At 40.2% G+C, this 24,190-nt stretch overlaps 1 protein-coding gene across 1 annotated transcript; it reads left to right on the forward strand.

Moving 5' to 3' along the window:
• The first annotated feature begins 11,502 nt into the window (after positions 1 to 11,502).
• On the forward strand, positions 11,503 to 20,711 carry LOC135776090 (GTPase IMAP family member 9-like). Its single transcript, XM_065286698.1, has 2 exons — positions 11,503 to 11,666; positions 19,386 to 20,711. Exons 1-2 carry the CDS (start codon positions 11,654 to 11,656, stop codon positions 20,351 to 20,353), a joined length of 981 nt encoding a protein of 326 aa, XP_065142770.1. The 5' UTR covers positions 11,503 to 11,653; the 3' UTR covers positions 20,354 to 20,711.
• Positions 20,712 to 24,190: the final 3,479 nt, after the last annotated feature.

The following is a 24,190-nucleotide window of genomic DNA, read 5'->3' on the forward strand; positions in this document are numbered from 1 at the left end:
TCTGATAGACTCTCTCATTTTTGCATAACATCTTTTTCTGTTGGGAGGGTAAGTAACGATACCAGATTTTCACATTAAGATGTTCATCAGTTGAATCTGTATTATGATAGACCTTGTATTCCAGCACTGCTGTCCTTAAAATCACCGCAATAAAACTTTGCTCAAATTAATCAGGGGAACAAAAGCAGCAATGCAATGACTCTGCAGCAATGCTCTCGCCAATGCACCGCTCCTTGCTAGGAAATAACCAAACTTGGGAACGAGGAAAAACAGGTGAGAGGAATAAACTAATAATGAAAAATTAACAAGGAAACAAGGTGGTGGGGTCAAGACAGGAGAGCACGAGGCACGCATAACACAACACAGGTCACATGACTCTCCACACAGACACAAGACGAGGGCTGAATCCGAAATCGCATACTTACTGTGTAGGTACTGAATTTCACTGAGTACCTACTTAACGTGCGCTAAGACAGTAGGTACGGATGTCACAGGAGTGACGATCTTTTAGGCGGAACCAAAAATTGGGAAGTTTTGGTTCCGCCCGGATGTTTCCGCCCGGACCGGTAAGAGAAAACACCGGACATCCGGTGGCGTCGCGAACGCTGTAATCAGCCAAATTACACACAGCTGGGAGCTATTAAGAGGAACGCCGGGTGACTGGAGGAGAACAACACCCAGGGGAGTATTTAAAGACAAGTTAAACCATAGTCTTGGCTGATGTTATCCGCTGTTGTGCTGGTGTGTAAAGTAGCGCCGAGTTGGGCTCGCCGGATACGCTATATTTGGATCGTTGTATTGCTCTCTCTCTCCATGTTTGGATCATAGATCGATGGAAATGAGGATACCGAAGACCTTATAGGTGAAGTGCTAGACGGACACTGACATTGGATGAGAGAAACGGAAGAAGAGGAAAAACTTACCGTTGTGAGTATACATCTGTGGAAAAGTGGTGTTGGTGGCTGGAAAGCGCCCTGTCTAGGTACCTGGAGTTATGATAGCGTGAAGACAACCTAGGACGGAGAAAGACAGAGATTGTGAGTAACCAAATCCCTTGAAATAGGTGTTTGTACATATTTGACTTATACATCGTTTGAGTGTTTTTAAGAGAGATTGAGTGGCCCTACCCCTGTATCAGCGTGGTGGGTGAGCCGAAGGTTTCGTGTGAAAGCAGCTACAGCGACGACAACAAACAAACGCTAGGCCGTCTGCCATCTCCCTATTCTCGCCCAGAGCGAAGTGGAAGAGGACTGGTGTCTATTGTGTGCACTGAGCGTGGTGGGTGAGTCTTTGGAAATTTTCACTTGAAGTGGTGCTGTGTAATGCCGTGTATTGCAGTGTGAGTGCTGTGTCTTGTTTGACGTAACCCCGCCTTCAGTCACTCGTCCCGGGACGACGAAGAGGAAAGAACGGCGCTAGAGAATACCTGTACAATAATGCTGTAGTGTGTTTTCAGTTTCACAAAATTACAGAGTGGCGGCGAAGAACTGTGCGAGTGGCAGTGTGTGTGAGTATTACACCTACCATTGTTACCTTACTTGTGTCCTTTTCATCATCACAGAGTAGAGGCGAAAGAGATCCGCTGGCCCGAGGTCTCGACGAAAGGGCGCCCCGGTCCAGTTTTCGATTGACCAACGGGTCTCGAGGAAAGGGCAGCGCTCGACCCGGTGTGCCGGCGTGGCTTTCTCGCCCCTCTGCCCATCAACGAGTTCGCCGAGAGGGTCTTGGCCCCCGGCGCTCCATTACAAATCATTGCTAAATCGCCGCATTGCAGAACCAGCCAGCGTAAGCTCGCCACCCTGTAAGTTTTCATATAACCTGTTATGTCTGCTGATTGACAGGAAAGTGAGTGAGTCGTGAGAGCTGTGGAGAGAAAGAGAGCCAACGTGAACACTGAGAGATTGAACTGTGGAGAGAGCCATACCTACCTAGAAGCTGTAATCAGCGCAGAGGTGAGCGAACGTCTTGAGAACGATACTCTGTGTCCCTGTATCCCAGCAGTCGCCTGTGGAGAGAAAGAGAGCCAACGTGCACACTGAGATATTGAACTGTGGAGAGAGCCATACCTACCTAGAAGCTGTAATCAGCGCAGAGGTGAGCGAACGTCTTGAGAACGATTTACTGTGTCCCTGTATCCCAGCAGCCGTCTGTGGAGAGAAAGAGAGCCAACGTGAACACTGAGATATTGAGCTGAGGAGAGAGCCATACCTACCTAGAAGCTGTAATCAGCGCAGAGGTGAGCGAACGTCTTGAGAACGATTTACTGTGTCCCTGTATCCCAGCAGTCGTCTGTGGAGAGAAAGAGAGCCAACGTGCACGCTGAGATATTGAGCTGTGGAGAGAGCCATACTTACCTAGAAGCTGTAATCAGCGCAGAGGTGAGCGAACGTCTTGAGAACGATTTACTGTATCCCTGTATCCCAGCAGCCGTCTGTGGAGAGAAAGAGAGAGCCAACGTGAACATTGAGATATTGAGCTGTGGAGAGAGCCATACTTACCTAGAAGCTGTAACCAGCGCAGAGGTGAGTGAACGTCTTGAAGTTGATTCCCTGTGTCCTCGTGTCCCAGTTGGAGTCTGCGAAGAGAGAGAGAATAAGGAAGGCGAGTGAGTCAACGAGCAAGGACCTGTGAGAAGTAGGCGGCGCACCGCCGTAAAGGTACATCGACAGAAAAAGACCCATACCAGCACTCATTGTGTTTTACTCTGCCTCCAGGAAGGAAGAGGAGCGCGCCACGGGTAGAGGGAAACCGAGGCAGGAGCCAGTTCCCCCACGTACAACCCCCCCACCCTCAGTCCTTCATTTGGCCGTGGCCCCCCTGGAGGGCGGATCCTGAATTTAGTTTTAATTTCCCCTTTCCCAAGTTCCCCTATATTTTAACTATTTAAATAAATAAAAGATATTTTATACTTACTTGTACTCGTTGTTGTCTGGTCATTGGGTTGGTCTTGGGGACCTCCTCGAGGTGGGAGTTTAAAAGGGGCGTGGCTTAATCACTAGTAGCCAGCCCCTGGCTTGTGACACGTACGCGTTAAGTATGGACAGCATCCGCCATGTTGCCGTTATCATGCAACCTATGACGCAGTAGACCTATTCGAGTTCATGCGGAACCACAAGAACCAACAAGAGACATCACAATACCGTCTTCTCCATATGATTTCTGGAATACTTAAGTACACGTGCCTCTGAATCTCGTGAGAAATAGTCCAAATTCCATGTAATTCTCGCCTACCCTTTTATGTATACTGAGGTTTCGGACATACTATTCGTTCGCCTACTGCTTTTTGCCTACTATATAGTATGGCGGTTTCGGATTCAGCCGAGTACACAGGGCTGTCAGGACCTGTCACTAGAAACAAGACTTAAACACATACATGACAGACCCCTTCTGATCTAATTTGGACAATCTAAGCAAACATAAAATAAATTGAAGTTATCGCAACTCTCTGCAACATGGACTATAATCATGACAATGATAATTCTTCAATATATCGTGCAGCCCTAGTATGACATGGTTAAAATCTACATTTCTAGACTGAGATTTATATCACGTTGTCTAGGCATTTATCTCAGAAGATAAATAGAAGCTGGATGATTGAACAAAAATCCCAGTTTGCACTTACAGTAAGTTCAAACTGTCTAGGAAAAAATACTGTTTGTAGTTTTGTGATGGGATTGCTAACATTTTTATCCTGTTAAAGCAAAAAATAAATCCATAAAACTGCCCCTAAACATGCAGCAATATAATTCAAGCTACTTCACATCATTTCAACAAAGGACCTAAAATCAATACAGTTTGCAGACAAATACGCCTGTCAATGTGTGTGAGTACAATGTTAATACACTCAGTAGGTGTATGTGGATATAAAGATTCATTATATTTTGAAGAGTATTATTCTTTCAATTTAGGCAAAGCAAAGGAAAATATAAAAGGCATATAATTTTAAACCTTACTATTTTATTTACATTAAGAAAATAATCTAGAAGAATGAGCTGTTGAGATGACCAAAGGTAAGCCTATGTAACATAGAAAGACATAAGCTTTTCTAATTGACCATACTTTTTACAACATATTCAACCATTTTTTTTTTCAAAGTTTTGAAGTCTCAATTTCTTTAAAAGCAGCAAAGTTCAAGGTAAATCCGTCAGCATTAACTCTATTTTACATTAACAGAAGATAAATGTTATTCATAAAGTTGATAAATTAAAGAAAAATTTAAATATACATTTCTAAATACTTTTTGATAGTTATGTGTCAGGAGTGTCTGTATAAATTCAGTTAGAGGACAGAGATCATGGACGATTCCAGCGAATGTACCTGATCGTTATTGTTTACTTATTTAAAGGGGCCATGTCACAGGACTTTTTTAAGATGTCAAATAAATCTTTGGTGTCCCCAGAGCACATATGTGAAGTTTTAGCTCAAAATACCATATAAATAATTTATTATAGCATGTGCAAAAATTTGCTGTTTTGGGTGTGTCCTTTAAAATGCACATGAGCAGATGAAATTCAAACACTGATCACAATGATGGTGGTTTGTTGAAATTGAAACTCAATTGTTCTGTGAATTATTTTCTCTCTGCACTAAATAGCAGTGCTGTGGTTGGATTAAGGGGTGGTTTTATTATAATAAGAGCTCCTTATGACATCATAAGAAGAGCCAATTTTCAACGACCTATTTTTTCAAGTGCTTGTAGAGAATGGTTTACCAAAACTAAGTTACTGGGTTGATCTTTTTCACATTTTCTAGGTTGATAGCAGCACTAGGGACCCAATAATAGCACTTAAACATGGAAAAAGTCAGATTTTCATGCCATGGCCCCTTTAATGTAAAAGATTTAACACAACAAACAATACATCATTAGAAAAGTCTAAGGCTCCAGCATTTGTATCTGACCTTCATTTTATTCAGAAAATCTTATAGTGACAGTAATGCTTTGATTTGTGTCACAAGTTATGAAAAGGAAAATCATGTATATGACCCTCAGTCGCATTCATTGAAAAAAATCTAAAGCCTGGCTCTCATGAAAACAATATCCCTCTGGACTTTTGGTTCAAAGGCATGCATGTCAATATGCTTTCTTTAGCGACGCATGAAAATACCAAGATGTGTTCTTGATATCGAGGATGCATCGAGTGCAGACTAGCGTGCTGAAATCGCTTTACGCCCCAGAAATCATTGCGGCAAATTTGTCAGAGGTCAGGTGACCAACAGGAAGATCGCACACATTTCAATTCTCACAAGTGCATTCTGTGTTCTCGCGACCTTCTGAGTTTGTTCTTCCAAGGTCGCCTGACAAGACCGATCTCCACGAGGACGCAAGTCCGTTCTTTGCGTTCTTGGAATTGAGAAACAGCCATTGTCATCATACACCATTATAACTTTGCTGCTAAAAACATGCACATCAAAAAGTTTTGACAGATAAAACAAGAAGACAATAAACTCATTTGGGATTATATATGGTGTATCTGTGTTCTTCGGGTATTTTAATAACTAATACAGTATAGTTTCATTTTACGATCAAAAGCTACATCAGCTTACATATATGGTGTGATAAGCTAAGCTGCACCTGCGTCATGTTATGGATATGAAAAATAGGTTTTAGGAAATGATTTTGAATGGTAAAGGTGAAGTTAGACATTCAAATATTGCCATGAATAGATTGTCGTGAAGAGAATGAAATAATTCATCTGAAGAGGTGTGAATGTTTATTTCCTTTGACATTCTTACTAGCTGGGTCAGTCTGACACATATAATGGAACAATACATTCTACAACAAATTTTAGCATTTCTGAGATTTCTCTAAAAAATACCTCATAACAGTTTTAAAAACCTTTCATAAAATTCTGAGTTTTAAATATATCATCTTCAGATTTGAAACACAACAAGGTCAGACCTTTAGCTGCAGTGCATTTCTAGACTCTTTTAGGAACAATTTCAATTAGTTTTTGATAAAGATGCATCAAATGTATTTTGTAAAGTTATTAGAAATGTATTTCTTATAGCTTTTCATAACTAGTGTTTTCATTATCACAAAAAAATTCAGTCTTTACATTAAAGTTCCAAGTGTCTGCTTTACTTATGCTTTTAGTGCAAACTTAAAGGCTTCATGTACGGTCTCTAATTTTAATTTGGGTATGACTTGGTGGTTTTCAAAAGAGGCGGTTGACTTTTAACTGGCTTAAACTAAACAAATCAAGAACAGGGAAGTTTATTGTTAACAAGGTCAAACCAAGACCTTCCTTATATGCCCACTTATAGACAAAGCCCCAGAAGGTCAAATTAACCGAGGATCAGTCCAATGGCTATCCAACACAAGAGGAATAAACAGTGGCAAAATCCGAAACAGAACAGGATCAGTATTAGTATCACACGGACTGTCCACAAACCTAACCGCTTCATACGGTAAGACCCGAGTAAACTTCAGAAGTCAGGCAGAAAATCCTCACCAGGCAGGGGCTCTCCAACAAACTGGACGGCCAACACACTGGCTGAAGGGTGCAGGCAGATAAAGAGCTTCTAATTAGCAGAGAATGATCAACAGGTGAAAATAATAAGCAGCTTGCACTGATTGCCAAGGACAATCAGCTGAACCTCGCCAGAACACAAAATGAGCAGTCAGAAATGGTGTCAAAAAAAAAAGAGAGTAAAAAAGGATAGAGAGAAAGAAACCGAAAGATAAATTATGCATTATTCTCTTATATACATTTCCACATAAACTTCATTTACCACAACATTCAGCAGAATACTGACTAAGCTGAAGAGAAGTGAATAAAACATGGCACTAAAAACACAACCGCAGAACCTTAAGTTAACTTCTCAAAAGTGAGTCGCGTGATGATAATAAATGGAGAAATTATGCAGGGGGTTCAATCTTACATTCCAATTACCACTAAGAAATTGAAAACAAACAAATAAGACATGAAAGTAATTTATAAGCCGTTTACACCACCTCCCAACGCATATACTCCCCCACATCTGTTCTAGATTGACTCCACAGGCACGCAGAATTACAATTCAACTCCACTTATTTTCTAGACGGACAGAGTCATTATCAGCTCACTGGGCTTTAATGAACAGCTCACATCCATCCATCCCCCTGTTTTTTATTTTTCTTCTCCTTCATTTCGTATCCATTTCTTTTATTCAAACTCAGCTCCCAATACTGCTTTCCCGCATTCCCAACAGCTTTTGCTCCATCTGCCATCTGTAAACATAGCGTTCTGCCAAACACCTCTCGTCTTTCACATCTGATCCATTACTGTTCATTCAGGGATGACAGGGCCCAGCACACCATTTCTTCATTTCTAAGTATACCACATGTACATTATGTCTTTTAAAAGGGCACATGCATGCACATCTTTATAAGATTTAATATAAGTCGCAGTGTGCCTAGAATGTGTCTATGAAGTTTCAGCTCGAAATACCCCACAGATCATTTGTTATAGCATGTCCAATTTGGGTGGGAGCAAAATTTGGGTTTTTGGGCCCTATCTTGCACCCATTGCAATTGACTTTGTCAGTGACGCATGTATCATTCGTATTTTGCATCGGCGCACAGCGGGTTTTTCCCTCCACAGACGCACGTCGGCAAACTAGGGAATGAATTTGCGCTCCCTGGGCGGTTCAGCGCAAAAAAGGAGGCGTGTTCCGGCGCAAACCATCCCTGATGCTATTTTGCAGTTTCAAAAAACAATTGCGCCACTGACCAAAAAAAACTAGTCTAAAGTCAGTGGCGCGTTGCGCGTGGTTCATTATGCTATTTTAAGGGCGCATGCTTGACCATAATGTATAGCGTGCACAACGCGCACACACTTTGCTTATCTAATCTACACAGATGCAACAGTTATTTTTGCAAATCATAAATTGCTACAATAAAAAATATTAACACATGAGATAAGGGGAATCATAGTGGTGAGCATTGTGGTGATAGTTTTTATTTATTGTGTGGCTGCGTTAAAAAATTCTCATGCAAATAACGATTAAAATATTTTCATAAGTTTGTTGTGTGGCTGTATTACGTTTTTTTTTATGTAAATAATAATTAATTTGTTTTCATAAGAAACCTTAATGTATATGAACTTGATTTGTAAGAGTACTTTGGGGTTGGACCTTGCTTGCGTTTCTTGGGTCCGATTTCAAAGCCCCCAAACCCTTTCAGCGGTGAGGGTGGTTGCAGATCTGTGTAGGCAGATCCACCTCCCGTTACACGGCGTGCCCGATTTATGCTGGCAAGCATGGGATTCCCCCGTCTCCTGACATCATTGTAGCGTTGGCGCAACGATGGGGATGCCAGCTGATGAGACAATTGTGTCTATTTCCTCTCACGCCTGTTTAACCTACGCTGATTTGGGCGGGTTTCTCCTATCCCCATACAAAACAACTTCTCTGTCTTTGACTGCTCTTACAAGAACGTCGGTCTCCTCGGCTGTGAACCGCTCCTGGCGTGCGCCTGGTAAATCCGTCATAATAATAGCAACCCGCCATGGAACTTGCGCCCTTGCGTTTAAAGAGAATGTTGGATAACGTTCTGATTGGTTTATTTGACGTTACGCCCAAACCACACCTATGAATAATGAACCTACTTCAGACAAACCCCTTATTGATTTGCGCCTGGCGCAAGAGTTATTTCTCCCGCCAGGAAAATAGCAACAGCGCCCTAGATCCGCCCACAAAGTCACTTGCGCATTGCGCTTCGCACTTGAGTTTCAGATCGTTTAAATAGGGCCCTTTATGTGTGTACCTTTAAATGCAAATGAGCTACAACACCTCACTCCTTTAGCAACAGACAAGTGCTTATGGTTAAAATAGATCTGATTCCTGTGATCATTCCAGTAGCCAGTCGGAAATGCTGGTAATTAAGAGCAAAAGTTTTTGAAATTGCTGACTTGCTCCAAGCACCTATTAAACTGCTGTACTTAACTCTGCCTATTTAAAAATTATATGATTAAAGTTACAATTAAACTAATTATCACAAATAAGAATGAATAATTTGACTAACCATTGCTTTTATGCGTTAGCATGCGTTATTGGGCCTCTCGATATTAGTGTGCCATATTGAGAAAATAAAACATTAGTGCTATTCCTAAGCTGATTGTTAGAAACACAGCGGCATGTAAATCAGAGGGCTTAATTAGACAGGAATATATTCAATATTCTTTCTGCATTTACAAATTAATTTGATTAAGTTGATAATAAGGTCTGGCATTTATGCAACATAACTCATGTTAAATGCATAATGCACCTCTGGTGTGTGATGCAAAAAAAAAAATATTGGAGCTCAGGGTAGACATTTATACATTCATTGTTTCTACACATTTCAAATGTTTGTTTGTAAGTAAGTTTCTATAAATGCACACTCATAACAAAAGTCTATGAACGAAGGCTGTTCATACGAATATAGTGTGCTCGTCTGCAATTCTGTAATTACAAGAGTCAACTACTGAACTTGGTGACACATAATTATGGGAACAGCGCATCCGAGAGACTTATTAATGGCAGACTCGATGATGTGTGAAGTCTTCCGGTTGTCGATTAACACGGAGGTGGAACTCAATATTATTACATGAACGTCTTTGAAAAATCCTGGTTAAATCTGTCACGCAGCTGTCGACAGGATGTACGATTAGTTTCTACAGAAAATAACTCCAAATTATACAATTGGAGTGACAGGAATTGCTAATAAGTAGAGGAATAGGGATTGGGTTATAAAGCTTAAAACATTGTCATGACTCGGTTAAAGCGTATGAACGTCAATCAGGATCTCATGAGTGGCTGACTTCGAAATCAGCCTGAGGCTGAACTGTGACTAAAGAGAGAAGCTCCAGAGTGCCAAAGTACTCCAGAGTACTTCATCCAAAACCCACATCCTTTAATTACACACACAGTGAGGCCTTTGAGTCTCCCGCATTAGAGGGTGGAGGCGGTTCCCATGGAAACCAAAAGTCATGGCACTTAAAGCATGATGGAGCAAAAGAGAAAGAAACAGTCATGTAAAGAGGTGAATGGCTAATGGATATTAATTACTGTGAGGTTAACAAATATAACACGAAAAATAAAGCCCAATAGGCTCAAGGGCAGATCAAAGCAAAGCACGACCAGATGAAATTGTATCTGGCTGCTGGTGTTAGATGCCATCATTTGGTTAAATCAACATCGCTTAGAACTACAGTTTGGTGTTATGAAATTTAATACAGTATATGATGCTTTGTATAGATGTTGTATAGAGGTACTTTTAATGTATAGTTTAGCCTGTATTACAGAATGGGATAGTGAATGTTACTGTGTTTAGCACTTCTGACAGGTTTCCTTATCAATTTGCTGTATATTTTTTAATCATACCATATATATGTTAGGTATAATGTATAGTTGTTATCGCAGAAATAAGCACTGACAGTGTGATCAGGACACGATGCCTCAAAGGGTCTTGTATCACACTGAAGGGCTTATTTCACGATAACAACCTGCTGACTGGGCATAATCCCACTTATTACATGGCTATTTACCTAATGTAAGGTAAGGAACATAAAATATTGATTTGAAATCTATTTGCTCTTTTTTAATGAATGCAGACCGTCTGCGAGGAAAACCCATTTACTTTCGGTTTTAAGATAAGATAAGATGTTTAAATATCACGGACACACTGTTTGGTTTAATCATTTGTAAATTTGTAATATATTTTATTAAAAGACATATTTATATTTATTTATTGGTTAATATTAAACTATACTAGTCAAAATGATTTTCAGCTTCCGGGATACCGTGTGTTATTAGTTTTGAGCGGTAGATATCTGAGAAGAACGAACCTTGGAATGTTGTGATTGGTCAATCATACAGTGAGGAAAATAAGTATTTAAATACCCTGCTATTTTGCAAGTTCTCCCACTTGAAAATCATGGAGGGGTCTGAAATTGTCATCGTAGGTGCATGTACACTGTGAGAGACATAATCTAAAAAATCCAGAAATCACAATAAATGTTTTTTTTTTAATATTTATTTGTATGATACAGCTGCAAATAAGTATTTGAACACACGTCTATCATACAAATAAATAGTAAAAAATCAGACATTGTGATTTGTGGATTTTTATTAGATTATGTCTCTCACAGTGGACATGCACCTACAATGACAATTTCAGACCCCTCCATGATTTCTAAGTGGAAGAACTTGCAAAATAACAGGGTATTCAAATATTTATTTTCCTCACTGTATAAAAGAATGCCCAAAAAAATGTATTTGGTGAAAAAACAAATTGTAAACATTTTCCAAAATACAGTATATTTCATCATTTTTTTTTTTTTTTTTTAATCCTCAAAGAACCTTCTTGATTCACATAATAAAGATACAAAATGTGGTATAGTGTAAGCAACTGTGACAGCAGGTTAAAAACTTTTATCTTTGGGCCATTTTGATTGGTTAAACTTTCTGTGCTATATGCAATCATATGAAAGACACTTCGGCACTTTGTATGAAAGTTTCACTTTAGCTTGGAGCTACAGCTTGAGGACATCTTAGAAAACAGACCCTATTTAAATCATAATTACAAGTGATTGTTTGATCTACAACTTTCTAAAAAGAATTCAATTAATATTTACAACTGAAACATTTCACAAAACTCTCACTAAGAAATTTAGAGCCAAACAAAAAGAAAATGAGGGGTCAAGGTAAGTACATTTGCATGCAGACAAATCACATATAAGTTTAAGACTTTAACAAATTAAATTGTTTCTTTTTTACATTCTTACTGAATTCAAAAGATTGAGTCATTTGACTTTTTATCTGTGAACCTGTAAAAAGCCCTTTAGAGAACATGGGAATTTCTATAATGTTAAACTCCAACAATATAAAAAATTAATGGGTTTTAAAAATAGTTATGTAAAATTATTCACTGTAAACCCAAACAGTACAATGGACTTATTTAAAATATGTTAACTGAACTCAAACCTGTGAAAAAGTTTATTAAACTTAAAATTGTGTTTTCAATGAGTTTACCATTTCATGTTAAAAAAAGTTAATATTTTAAGATTTTTTTTTTCATGAGTCACATGATTGGTTTCTAGGACTTGTGAACAAAAGAAAAAAGTGCAGTATACAAACCCAAAATATGGTACACAGTTATGGCAAACAGTATGTATAGTGTACTTAAATATTAAATGAAAACTTTTAGGTTTGAGCTAAATTAAAAAAAAAGTATTCTTTACATAAAATATTTGATTTAAAAAAGTTGATTTACTTAAAACTTGTTGAAACTGATTACATACAAATATTTGAGTACTCTGAACTAGTCGGGTTTAAGCAAAACTAGATCTGCTTGCTTGCAAGTGTGAAAACCACACACATCCTGCAGCAAGCATTTAAGCAGGGCCGTGCACAGACTTTTTAAGGGGCATGTACTAAAACTGAAGAAGGGCACCACCCTAAAAATAAATAGCACATAATAATTGTCTTAAAAGCTTAATATTTATTTACTATTAATGATTGAAAAATTCACTATTAATTAATGAAAAATGACATTTTATGATAGCTTGGCATTATACAATGCAAAGGATATCTGGCCTTGTAAGTTGGCTTTAACAATTTGCCTCCTGAGTGTTTGTCTGTATTAGGCCTATTTGTAGTCATGTGTTTGTGAACTGCTCTTGTGTACTCCCTCTTATTTAAATGTATTAGCTAATTTTCATTTTTTTACTCTGCTTTGCATACATAACGTTCAATAAAAATTTGTTTGAAGAAAAAAAGATATTCTGTTTGGTTTTATGAGCTAAATTTGTATTATTTGGTCAACATGTTTATGTATGTCATTGAAAAGAGGGGGTAATAAGAAAATTAAAGATCAAAATAGTATAATAAAATACTATACTATAGCTATACCATCAGTATATCCAACATGTATCTGTCTACCTGGCAAAAACTGTGCTGAGGACCAGGAACCTTGGTGTCTTGAAGGTGCACTGTTGGTTGTTCTCTCTCATGCACTACACTTTCCTTAAAATAAGCCTAACAGTCAACTTAACTCAAACCATTTAAGGAAACCAGCTTGTAATAAGATTAGTGGCAGGGCAAATACACTTGTGTCCTTACATGTTTCTCGTCTTCTATCCAGTCTTCCTTAACCTTTCAAATCTGTAATGTTTTTGGTGTTAATGTAAAGTTCTCTCTATCTCTCATCTCTGCAATGTTTCATTTTAAACCCATGCGGGCGCGTCTTCTCGCGGGTCTGAGTGAGATGTGTTGACTTTACCTGGGCTGCATAGTTAAACGATTGAGACATGCAAACAAGCGGTTAAAAACCAACCCTGCATTCCGTATTGTTGTCAAGGGTGCCCTTCACATGCGTAAACACTTGTTAAAAAACTGCTCGCGCTGTTTGTGAGCACGCAAAACTAAATTTAAAAAAAAATTCTGCACATGAAGGTTTCACGTGAGCACCTGAAACTAAACTTTTGAACTAAACGTCACCTTAGGGGCTCGGTGTAAACCGAGCTGATTTTTTAAGGCAGTAAATAATTTTTTACAGTGTGTGTATTGTACTTACCTTGTACATATATGGTAGATATGTTGTACTTATAGACAAATGTGTGGTACTTACTTTTATGTATCTACATGGTAATTAAATGGTATCATTACTGTACTTATCAGTACTTATTACACGGCTCTCTGGAATGCTTGATTCTGATTGGTCAGTTGAGACATTTGCAGGTTCGTTCTTTTCAAATAATAACCGCTCCAAAGTAATAACGCATAGCCGGACTACTTGTACGAGTAAAATCGCTCCGCGCCAATAAAGATCAATAAAGATTACTGTTTGGCGCCATCTTGTGACAAACACTGGACAACCACGACAAGACACAGACAGCTTACTGAGACTGAACTTGACAAAATAGAGCATGACAGCTACGAAGCCAACACACAAAAAAATACAGAATGGGCATTAAAACTTCTCAAAGACTGGCTAAAAGAGAAAAAAATGGAGACAGACAAGTATGAAGCAGAGGATCTTAATAAGGTATTGAGATCATTTTATGCATCTGTGCAAAGTTTCGCGGAAGGATAAAAATGTTAATTTAAAACAAATATGCCAATAAAATGTTTCAAATTCATATTCATGTCCGTTTTTTTTCTTATGTGACAAGTAGCCGTGTAATAAGCGGAATAATGTAGAGGCAGCCGGTAGTTATCGAGAAATAAGCCCCTTCAGTGTGATACAAGACCCTCCGCTTTGCGTCGGGTCCTGATCACACTGTCGGGGCTTATTTCCCAATAACTGTCACAAGGTGACGATCTCTTGGGCGGAACCAAAAGTCGGGAAACTTTGGTTCCGCCCGGATGTTTCCGCCCAGACCGAAGAACGGAAACACCGGACATCCGGCAGATTCGCGGAGGCTGTAATCAGCCGATTGGGCACAGCTGTGCCTAGTTGAAGAGATCGCTGGGCAATTGGATGACTGAAGTACAGAGAGGAGTATATAAAGCACAGTTAGATCACAGTTCGGCAGTTCGGGCACGAGAGGGGGATTGACACGGGGAGAGCTCCTCTGCTTAGGGCAGGAGAGGTAACTACGTACCTTTTGAAGAGCCCGCAGGCTCTGTTGATCCGGGCTGCGCTTGAAGCGCGCGGAAAGAAGACAGGAGCTGCCTGGGGTGAAAGAAAGGCGATACGTGAGTGGAGAAAAGGAGCACCCCGAAGAGAGCATTGTGCTGTCAAGCCTGTGCTTAGTGTGTGCTGGGAAACGGAGCTGTGCTCATTTTTGGACGTGGTGGCTGTCTGTGTTTCTCTCTCTCTCTCTCGTTGCAGTCTTTATTGTGGACCTGCTGGAGTAGACAGGAAAGTCCTATGGGTAAGAAGGAACTTTGTTTTAACCAATACTGAAGGAGTAAAGCAGGAAGAAAATTGACCGTCTGGTACAACGTAAATAAAGGCTAGCCGCCGTGAGTATACCCTTTTTGTGTGGAGTAACTGGCAAAAAAAATTAACTTGTGTAACCATTGGAAACCTCCAGGAGAAGGAGGGCGGCCCTACCCCTACAAGAGTGTGGTGGGCGAGCCGTTAGAAGTACAAATTCAAGCAGCCACCGCAACGAGACTTATTGTGGTCGTATTTCCCATCGCCTTACCGTAGCCCAAGCGCAGTGGAGGACACCGGGCGCTTCCCTTGTTGTGGTGCACTTATAGTGTGGTGAGTGAGACTGTGTAATAAATCTTTTCACGTTGGAGTGGTACTGTGTATTTGCTGCGGGTTGCTGTGTGTCTTGTAGACGAAGCCCCGCATCATCCATTTTCTTCCACTGGGCAGAGGACGGAGAGGCCAACGACCTCAGAAACTACTGTTACCATATGCAGTGTGCTGTTTGGAGTACGAAGGGACGCAGATTAAGAGCTGTCCGTGACCGTGAGTAAACCATTGGAAACATTCGTGGTGTGAACTTACCTGTGTCTGTTTTGTCGCAGAGTCAGAGGCGAAAGGGTCCGCCGCCCCGTGGTCTCTACGAAAAGGGCGCCCCCGTCTAGGAATCGATCGGCCTATGGGCATTGGAGATAGGGCAGCGCTCGACCCGGTGAGGTGGTGTGTGACCTTCGCCCCTCTGCTGACCTACGGAGGAGAACCATACTCACCCCGAAAGCTGTAAATAGCAGAGCCGCGGCCACTTGTGGAGAGAGAGCAGAACGAGAGTGAATCATTGAAGAGCAAACTGTGAACGTGATACCTACCCAGGAAGCTGTAAACAGCAGAGCCGGTGAGAAATACTCGAAGTCTCAGTAACAGTGTCTTTGTGTCCTAGCGGCCACCTGTGGAGAGAGAGCAGAACGAGAGTGAATAATCGAAGAACAAACTGTGAACGTGATACCTACCCAGAAAGCTGTAAACAGCAGAGGAGGCGAGAAATACTCGGAGTCTCCGTAACAGTGTCTTTGTGTCCTAGTGGCCTCCTGTGGAGAGAACGGAAAACGAGAAGGAACATGAGGAGAATGGACTGTGTGAAGATATAGTGGTGGTGGAGGAGAGCCTAGAGTGGCCATTGTTTTAAGTCCCCCGTTTTCCCCTTCCCTATTTAATATTTTTAAGTAATTTAATAAAGGATATTTTAATCTTATGCTTACCTTGTGTGTCTGGTCATTGGGGTGGCTTTGGGAATCTCCTCGAGGTGGAGAAAGGGGCGTGACCTTATTTACATCTGGGTCCACCCCTACCTGTGACAGATTTGGCGTAGTCGGCAGTCCACCTCGGGTTGAGACCAAGGTCCCCCAATGGCCTACCACGTTTTTTTAAAGAAAAGCTCCCATCAACACCCTATCAGTCCCTAAACAACGCGTTCTCGGGACGAGAACGGATTGGCGGGGGAGGATGTCACAAGGTGACGATCTCTTGGGCGGAACCAAAAGTCGGGAAACTTTGGTTCCGCCCGGATGTTTCCGCCCAGACCGAAGAACGGAAACACCGGACATCCGGCAGATTCGCGGAGGCTGTAATCAGCCGATTGGGCACAGCTGTGCCTAGTTGAAGAGATCGCTGGGCAATTGGATGACTGAAGTACAGAGAGGAGTATATAAAGCACAGTTAGATCACAGTTCGGCAGTTCGGGCACGAGAGGGGGATTGACACGGGGAGAGCTCCTCTGCTTAGGGCAGGAGAGGTAACTACGTACCTTTTGAAGAGCCCGCAGGCTCTGTTGATCCGGGCTGCGCTTGAAGCGCGCGGAAAGAAGACAGGAGCTGCCTGGGGTGAAAGAAAGGCGATACGTGAGTGGAGAAAAGGAGCACCCCGAAGAGAGCATTGTGCTGTCAAGCCTGTGCTTAGTGTGTGCTGGGAAACGGAGCTGTGCTCATTTTTGGACGTGGTGGCTGTCTGTGTTTCTCTCTCTCTCTCTCGTTGCAGTCTTTATTGTGGACCTGCTGGAGTAGACAGGAAAGTCCTATGGGTAAGAAGGAACTTTGTTTTAACCAATACTGAAGGAGTAAAGCAGGAAGAAAATTGACCGTCTGGTACAACGTAAATAAAGGCTAGCCGCCGTGAGTATACCCTTTTTGTGTGGAGTAACTGGCAAAAAAAATTAACTTGTGTAACCATTGGAAACCTCCAGGAGAAGGAGGGCGGCCCTACCCCTACAAGAGTGTGGTGGGCGAGCCGTTAGAAGTACAAATTCAAGCAGCCACCGCAACGAGACTTATTGTGGTCGTATTTCCCATCGCCTTACCGTAGCCCAAGCGCAGTGGAGGACACCGGGCGCTTCCCTTGTTGTGGTGCACTTATAGTGTGGTGAGTGAGACTGTGTAATAAATCTTTTCACGTTGGAGTGGTACTGTGTATTTGCTGCGGGTTGCTGTGTGTCTTGTAGACGAAGCCCCGCATCATCCATTTTCTTCCACTGGGCAGAGGACGGAGAGGCCAACGACCTCAGAAACTACTGTTACCATATGCAGTGTGCTGTTTGGAGTACGAAGGGACGCAGATTAAGAGCTGTCCGTGACCGTGAGTAAACCATTGGAAACATTCGTGGTGTGAACTTACCTGTGTCTGTTTTGTCGCAGAGTCAGAGGCGAAAGGGTCCGCCGCCCCGTGGTCTCTACGAAAAGGGCGCCCCCGTCTAGGAATCGATCGGCCTATGGGCATTGGAGATAGGGCAGCGCTCGACCCGGTGAGGTGGTGTGTGACCTTCGCCCCTCTGCTGACCTACGGAGGAGAACCATACTCACCCCGAAAGCTGTAAATAGCAGAGCCGCGGCCACTTGTGGAGAGAGAGCAGAACGAGAGTGAATCATTGAAGAGCAAACTGTGAACGTGATACCTACCCAGGAAGCTGTAAACAGCAGAGCCGGTGAGAAATACTCGAAGTCTCAGTAACAGTGTCTTTGTGTCCTAGCGGCCACCTGTGGAGAGAGAGCAGAACGAGAGTGAATAATCGAAGAACAAACTGTGAACGTGATACCTACCCAGAAAGCTGTAAACAGCAGAGGAGGCGAGAAATACTCGGAGTCTCCGTAACAGTGTCTTTGTGTCCTAGTGGCCTCCTGTGGAGAGAACGGAAAACGAGAAGGAACATGAGGAGAATGGACTGTGTGAAGATATAGTGGTGGTGGAGGAGAGCCTAGAGTGGCCATTGTTTTAAGTCCCCCGTTTTCCCCTTCCCTATTTAATATTTTTAAGTAATTTAATAAAGGATATTTTAATCTTATGCTTACCTTGTGTGTCTGGTCATTGGGGTGGCTTTGGGAATCTCCTCGAGGTGGAGAAAGGGGCGTGACCTTATTTACATCTGGGTCCACCCCTACCTGTGACATAACTACCGGCTGCCTCTACATTATCCCTTACATACTTGGTAGTTATTGTGTCTAGATAAGTAATACCATAAATACTTATTGTGTAGGTATACTGTAACTAACAAGAAACACTACAAGAAATACTTAAAAATGAATGTACAATATAGTATTTGCAACGTGATATCACAAAGTTCTGTGGGATAGTCATGGAATTTTTTGCCAATTTTCCGTGGCATTCTCTCGGATCTCCGCATTTTTCGGACTGTCTTTTTCCATGGCATTCTCACGGATTGGTTACTCAACTGCTTTTTCCTATTTTCAAACCATTGTTGCCTCGGTTTAGGGTTAGATTTGGTGTTTGCGTTAGTATGTCACGTTAAGTATTGGTTTAAACTATTATCTCTGCTTTATTCATTTATATTTTCTAAACATTTAACAATTGTCGCCTGGCGTTGGGGTTAGAGTTGGGTTTGCGTAAGGATGTCATTTTATGTAAATCTAACCCTAAACCGAAGCAACAATGGTAAGAAAATAGGACAAAACAGTTGAGTAACCAATCCGTGAGAATTCCACGGAAAAAGACAGTCCGTGGCAGGGCCACTGAAAAATGCGGAGATCCGTGAGAATGTCACAGAAAAATTAACGAAAATGTTCTGTGACTATCCCACAGAAATTTGTGAATCAGGTTTGTATTTAATACTTACAGGCAAGTTAATGACAGGAATTTACTTACAACTGTACTTACAAATTGTATGTACATGGTAAGTGTGTGGTACAGTACATGCAGGCAAGTGTAAGTTAATGAAAGGCACTTAAAAGTGTACGTATATGACAACAATACTGATGTGCCATTTTTGTACTCTGCATCTTTGTCCTTTATTTTATTCTTTAAACCCAAGCATTGAATATCGTAACTACTGGGTACATTTACTAGTATGTCCACATTAACTGCATGGATATAGGACTTTAAAATAAAGTGTTGCTCTTTACACAGTTTTTACACAGGACCTACCACCTAAATTATAGCAAAACAACTTGCACAGGTTGAACAACCTGTCATTTTATCATTTACTTTATCTATAAAACTGTTAAAATTATTTTAATCTGCTGTTGGATTTAATCTGCAGAGTTAAATGAGCTGAGGATTATTCTGGTGGGTAAAACTGGAGCAGGAAAGAGTGCAACAGGAAACACCATTCTGGGCAGTGAGTATTTTAAGAAAGCAAACTCACCAATTTCAGCCACAAAGACATGTGAGGAGCAAAGAGCAAATGTGGCTGGAATGCTCATCTCAATAATCGACACTCCAGGACTGTTTGATACAAACATGTCAGGAGAAAAGCTGAAGGCAGAAATCTCAAGGTGCATAGAAATGTCCGTTCCTGGTCCTCACGCCTTTCTGCTTGTGCTCAGGCTGGATGTCAGATTCACAGAGGAGGAGAGGAACACTGTGAGATGGATTCAGGAGAACTTTGGTGAAGATGCTGCACGTTACACCGTCATTGTGTTTACTCATGCAGATACACTTAATGTAAAACTCGACGAATATATTGAACAAAGCAATGATCTACAATCATTGATCAACAGCTGTGATCGCAGATATCACTCACTGAACAATGATGCCACAAACAATCGCTCGCAGGTCAAAGAACTGCTGGAGAAGATTGAAAAAATGGTAAAGGAAAATGGAGGACAAAATTACACCAATGAGATGTACAAGAACGCACAACTAAGGATACAAGAAGAAGAAAGAAAGAGAGAGGAAGAGAAGAGGAGAGCAGAGGAAGAAAAGGAGAGAAAATGGAAAGAAGAAGTTGAGAGGAAACTAAGAGAAGAACAGCGAATAAAAGAGGAGAACAGAATGAGAGAGGAACTGATAAAGAGATCAGAACAGAGAAGAGAGCCAACAATAAGAGACGATTTAAGGAATAGAGCCTTAAGAGTGGGAGCAGGAGTGGGAACAGTTGGAATAGTTGTTGGTGGTATAGTGCTTGGAGCAACAACAGCAGTGACTGCACCTGTAGCAGGTGTTCTGGGTGGATCAGCTCTGCTAATCGGATGTCTTTTATCAATGATCAGTAGAAATCTCAATTGAAACAAAGAAAATTAGAAATCAAGGATTTTATTTGTAATAAATATTGTTAAATGTAATAAAAACAACCATCTGAAATGTTATGGTCTATAGGTGCTTTGCTGTTGAAATCTGTATTATTGTGATTTTATAAGGTTATATTTTTAATAGTCTAAAACTTTATTAGTATTAAAATGTATAAAGCAATCATTTAATTGTAATGAAAATTATAAAATGTAATAAAAAATGTCATCCTTCAGATGGATCCTTCACAGATTTGGCTATCCCAAGTTTCAATGCGCACGTGTGACGTCTGGGTATTTCGACTATTCAGAACTGTAGTTAAATAAAAGTGCATATTTAGCAAGTTAAAGGTCATTGTTACTGTTTTACGAGTATAAATGATATTATAATGATGTGAATAAATATTACTGCTGTAATAATGTTCATGTTGTGTTTTACTTTTATATATTTTAAGGTAACAAATTTGACATTGTTTAATCTGCAAAAATCCGTCATATATTCTCTAAAAAAAAGAAAAATTGTCTCTATAATTATTTTTTAAAAGTCTGAATATTCTCAGATGTTGTGTCCCGCTAACTGGCACGGTGGGCGGGAACAGCATGTGATGCAACTCCCCAGGCTACACCTTGTGAAAGTGTGAAAATCGAAAGAAGAGCATTCATGTGATATTATCTCAGAACAAATTTATATAAATATTTCATTTGTGTTTTAACAGATTGCAAAAAAAGGAGGTGTAGTGGACATTTTTATGTTAATGTTATTGTGCTCAGAAGTGTTTATAAGTGCATTTGAATATTGTTTAAAAGTGAGAGGTGCTTTGACAGCTCTTCTATTCTTCTGTAGCAAACATCCTGTTTTTGCAAAATAGCAAGTGCATAGCTAGGTCATGAGAAGTGCAAAAGAGAATAAAAAATTCAACGGTTATCTTAAAAATGTGTGGTTTACTTACAATAAAGGATGTAGGTAATGTTTCACATAGCTCACATAGCACAGAGTTGGTAGCCTGGTCTCACTGTTAATATGTAACTTTCAAAAACAAAAACACTTTTTTTGTATGTTTAAATAGATTCTGTAGCGTACAATGTAGACATATTTGCAACATTTAATCATACTATTATTATGTTTTTTTACAGCTTAAAATGTAAAAAAAAAAACATTTACAAATCTGTCTTATCATAAAGAAAATTGCTGTATAATTTCCTTTTAACCATGTTATTGATAATGTTATCACCCTAAACTCAAACCCTTTTATTCCAAAAAATTAAAACATAACATATTCTTTTTATATTATGCAATGTAATGGCCAGAAATGTGTAGGAAAATTGTTTAACAATAGTAACAATATAGCATTTAAAGGATATTTCAAGACACTAATACAGTCAGTCCTACAGCTTTTTTCCATGTTTAAGTGCTATAATTGGGTCCCCAATGCTTTTATCAATCTGTAAAAAAATGTAAAAAAAAAAAAATGTAAAAAAAGTAACTTATCTGCACTATACCCAACCACAGCACTGCCATTTAGTGCAGCAAGAGAGAGAAAGAGAAAAAAATATTGACAGTACATTGGCTGTAATCGGCTCGTTCTCGTCATGCTCACGGTTCGTCATTCACATTTTCGCACTTCACGTACCAACGTAGCACGGCAACAAGGAATGACTGACGCTCATATTAGCCAATCTGCGCTCTTCATTAAACGTAAGAACTTAATGGTGAAATTTGATTGGTTATGTAACGTTGGAGAGAACACTGAACCTGGGACAGCAGCACGCAGCATCACAATCTAAATCAAGTCGCACCACACAACAAAATGGGCAGTCACACAAATGCTCCCAAATATATTTTAAGGTCACACAGATTAAATTTCTGTCGCATATGCGACCAAAATAGTCGCAATTTCGAGCCCTGAGGCTAGTAGCGAATGATTGAGAAGTTGAATAAAACTAGTTGTATCAAATTGTTTGTAAAATGTTTTTAGCGTATAGTGTCATTAATGATTTCACTTGATGTATAGTCTAATCCAAGAAATATACAGTATTACATTATAAGACAGAAAACAATGGTTTTAGCACCAAATTGATCGATCAAGACATGCAGTTCAAATGTGGCAGTTCACACATGCTTATGAATTGAGAGAGAGGAATGAACTTCAATTTAACCTCTGTGCTTCAGCAGACCACACAGGCTCTTAAATATTAATGTGGAGGCTGTGGGAATATTACCTAGTGACTTACATCCCAGCTAATTAATATTCATAACATCAGCCTTTGCCATATAATAAAAAACCCATCCCAGGCGTCTTCGCACACTCCCCTACTCAAAAATCCCTTCCTGTGCACTTTCTGTATTGCGGTCTCAGTACTTAGAAATTGCAACTAATTATTACATGACTTCTATGTAGATAAATGTGTACACCCTCTTGTTCATTTGTCTTGCCCTGTGTCGTGCTTAAAGCAACACTATGTAGTTTCCATGTAAAAATGACCTACAGCTCCCCCATGTGGTTGAAAAGTGCAACAGTGCCTGGTATCAGACACTCTTCTGCAGGCAGGGGGAGGGGCGGGGCCGTGTTTTCTACCCTCCAGCACCACTTTCAGAGTGTGCTTGTAGCAGCTAGGAGGCTGCTCAGGTTGCAGCAACAGTACAATTTGTCCAGTTAAAAGTTGTTCTATCACTGGAATAATTTTAGAGACATTATTTAAAGGTAAAAAAACTACAAAGTGTTGCTTTAAGGTGGATGCAAGCCAATGGCCACGAAGTTCAGTCTCGCAATTACAAAGCACCTGCGCCTCTAGCATCTTTGCTAAATCAATAATCCACTCACTTCTGTTTACTTCAGGTGAAAGCACTTATAGCAAAACACTGACTTTCCACCTCGCAAGAATGAGCTGTCGACTCCGTGTGTCGGTGATATTGATGACAATAATGTAACATTCATGAGATTGTAGAATTGAATGTAATCGAACATAATGTGAGTGTTAAATCATAAACTGAAGTTTGACACCAGTGTATAAATGAAATAATTTCAGGGATGAATTGAATATCCAGAAATACCTAGAAAGCATGGTTGTATATAAGATGCACTTTGTGATGCTAAGAAAAGGTACAGTTTTGTACCTTTATTTCTGACAGTGTACGGCAGCAAAGTCCTTGCTTATTACGCCAGAATGAGGGGATAGTCCTAGCCATATCAGCCTAGAAAAATCTCAACTTTTAATTTTCCATCTGTCTTAGTACACGGTGTAACTACAGAAGAGTCAAGTTTTAAAGAGAAAAAATATCGAAAGTCTTTGGTTATTTTTAGCGCGATGCTAATGGTCTAATCAGATTCAATTAATTATGCTAAGCTATGCTAAAAGTGATACAGCCAGACCTGGAGATCGACTGAATGGATTCTAAAACAGTAAAAATCAAATGTTTTACTCAAGGGGAGCTGGAAAATATATAATAAATAAATATTATTTATTTTCACAAAAAGTGGAGTGTCCCTTTAACAACATATTAAAAATGTACATTTTTGTCATGCGCTCACATCATTTGATCTTTAAAATGCAAAACGTGTTTTAACAGTAGGCTATTCATAGGGAAAGATGTAGAGACACCACAATTATTCACACAAACCTTCGGAAATACAGGGCAAAATGAAAGACATCAATCAAAAAGGCCAACAAATAGCAGCGTTCATCCGCGTTGCCATCGCAACAGGGAGTTTGGCACTTGTTAAAAAACCTGTACGATCTCTCTGTCCATCCCTGAGTCTCAGGTCGAAACATTCATATAGAAACTGTTTTAGTCTTGGATTAGCAGGATTTCTTGGCACATTCGGCCTGTCAATCTCAG

Source organism: Paramisgurnus dabryanus, chromosome 21 (assembly GCF_030506205.2).
Source record: "Paramisgurnus dabryanus chromosome 21, PD_genome_1.1, whole genome shotgun sequence".
In the NCBI taxonomy this organism is placed as follows: domain Eukaryota; kingdom Metazoa; phylum Chordata; class Actinopteri; order Cypriniformes; family Cobitidae; genus Paramisgurnus; species Paramisgurnus dabryanus.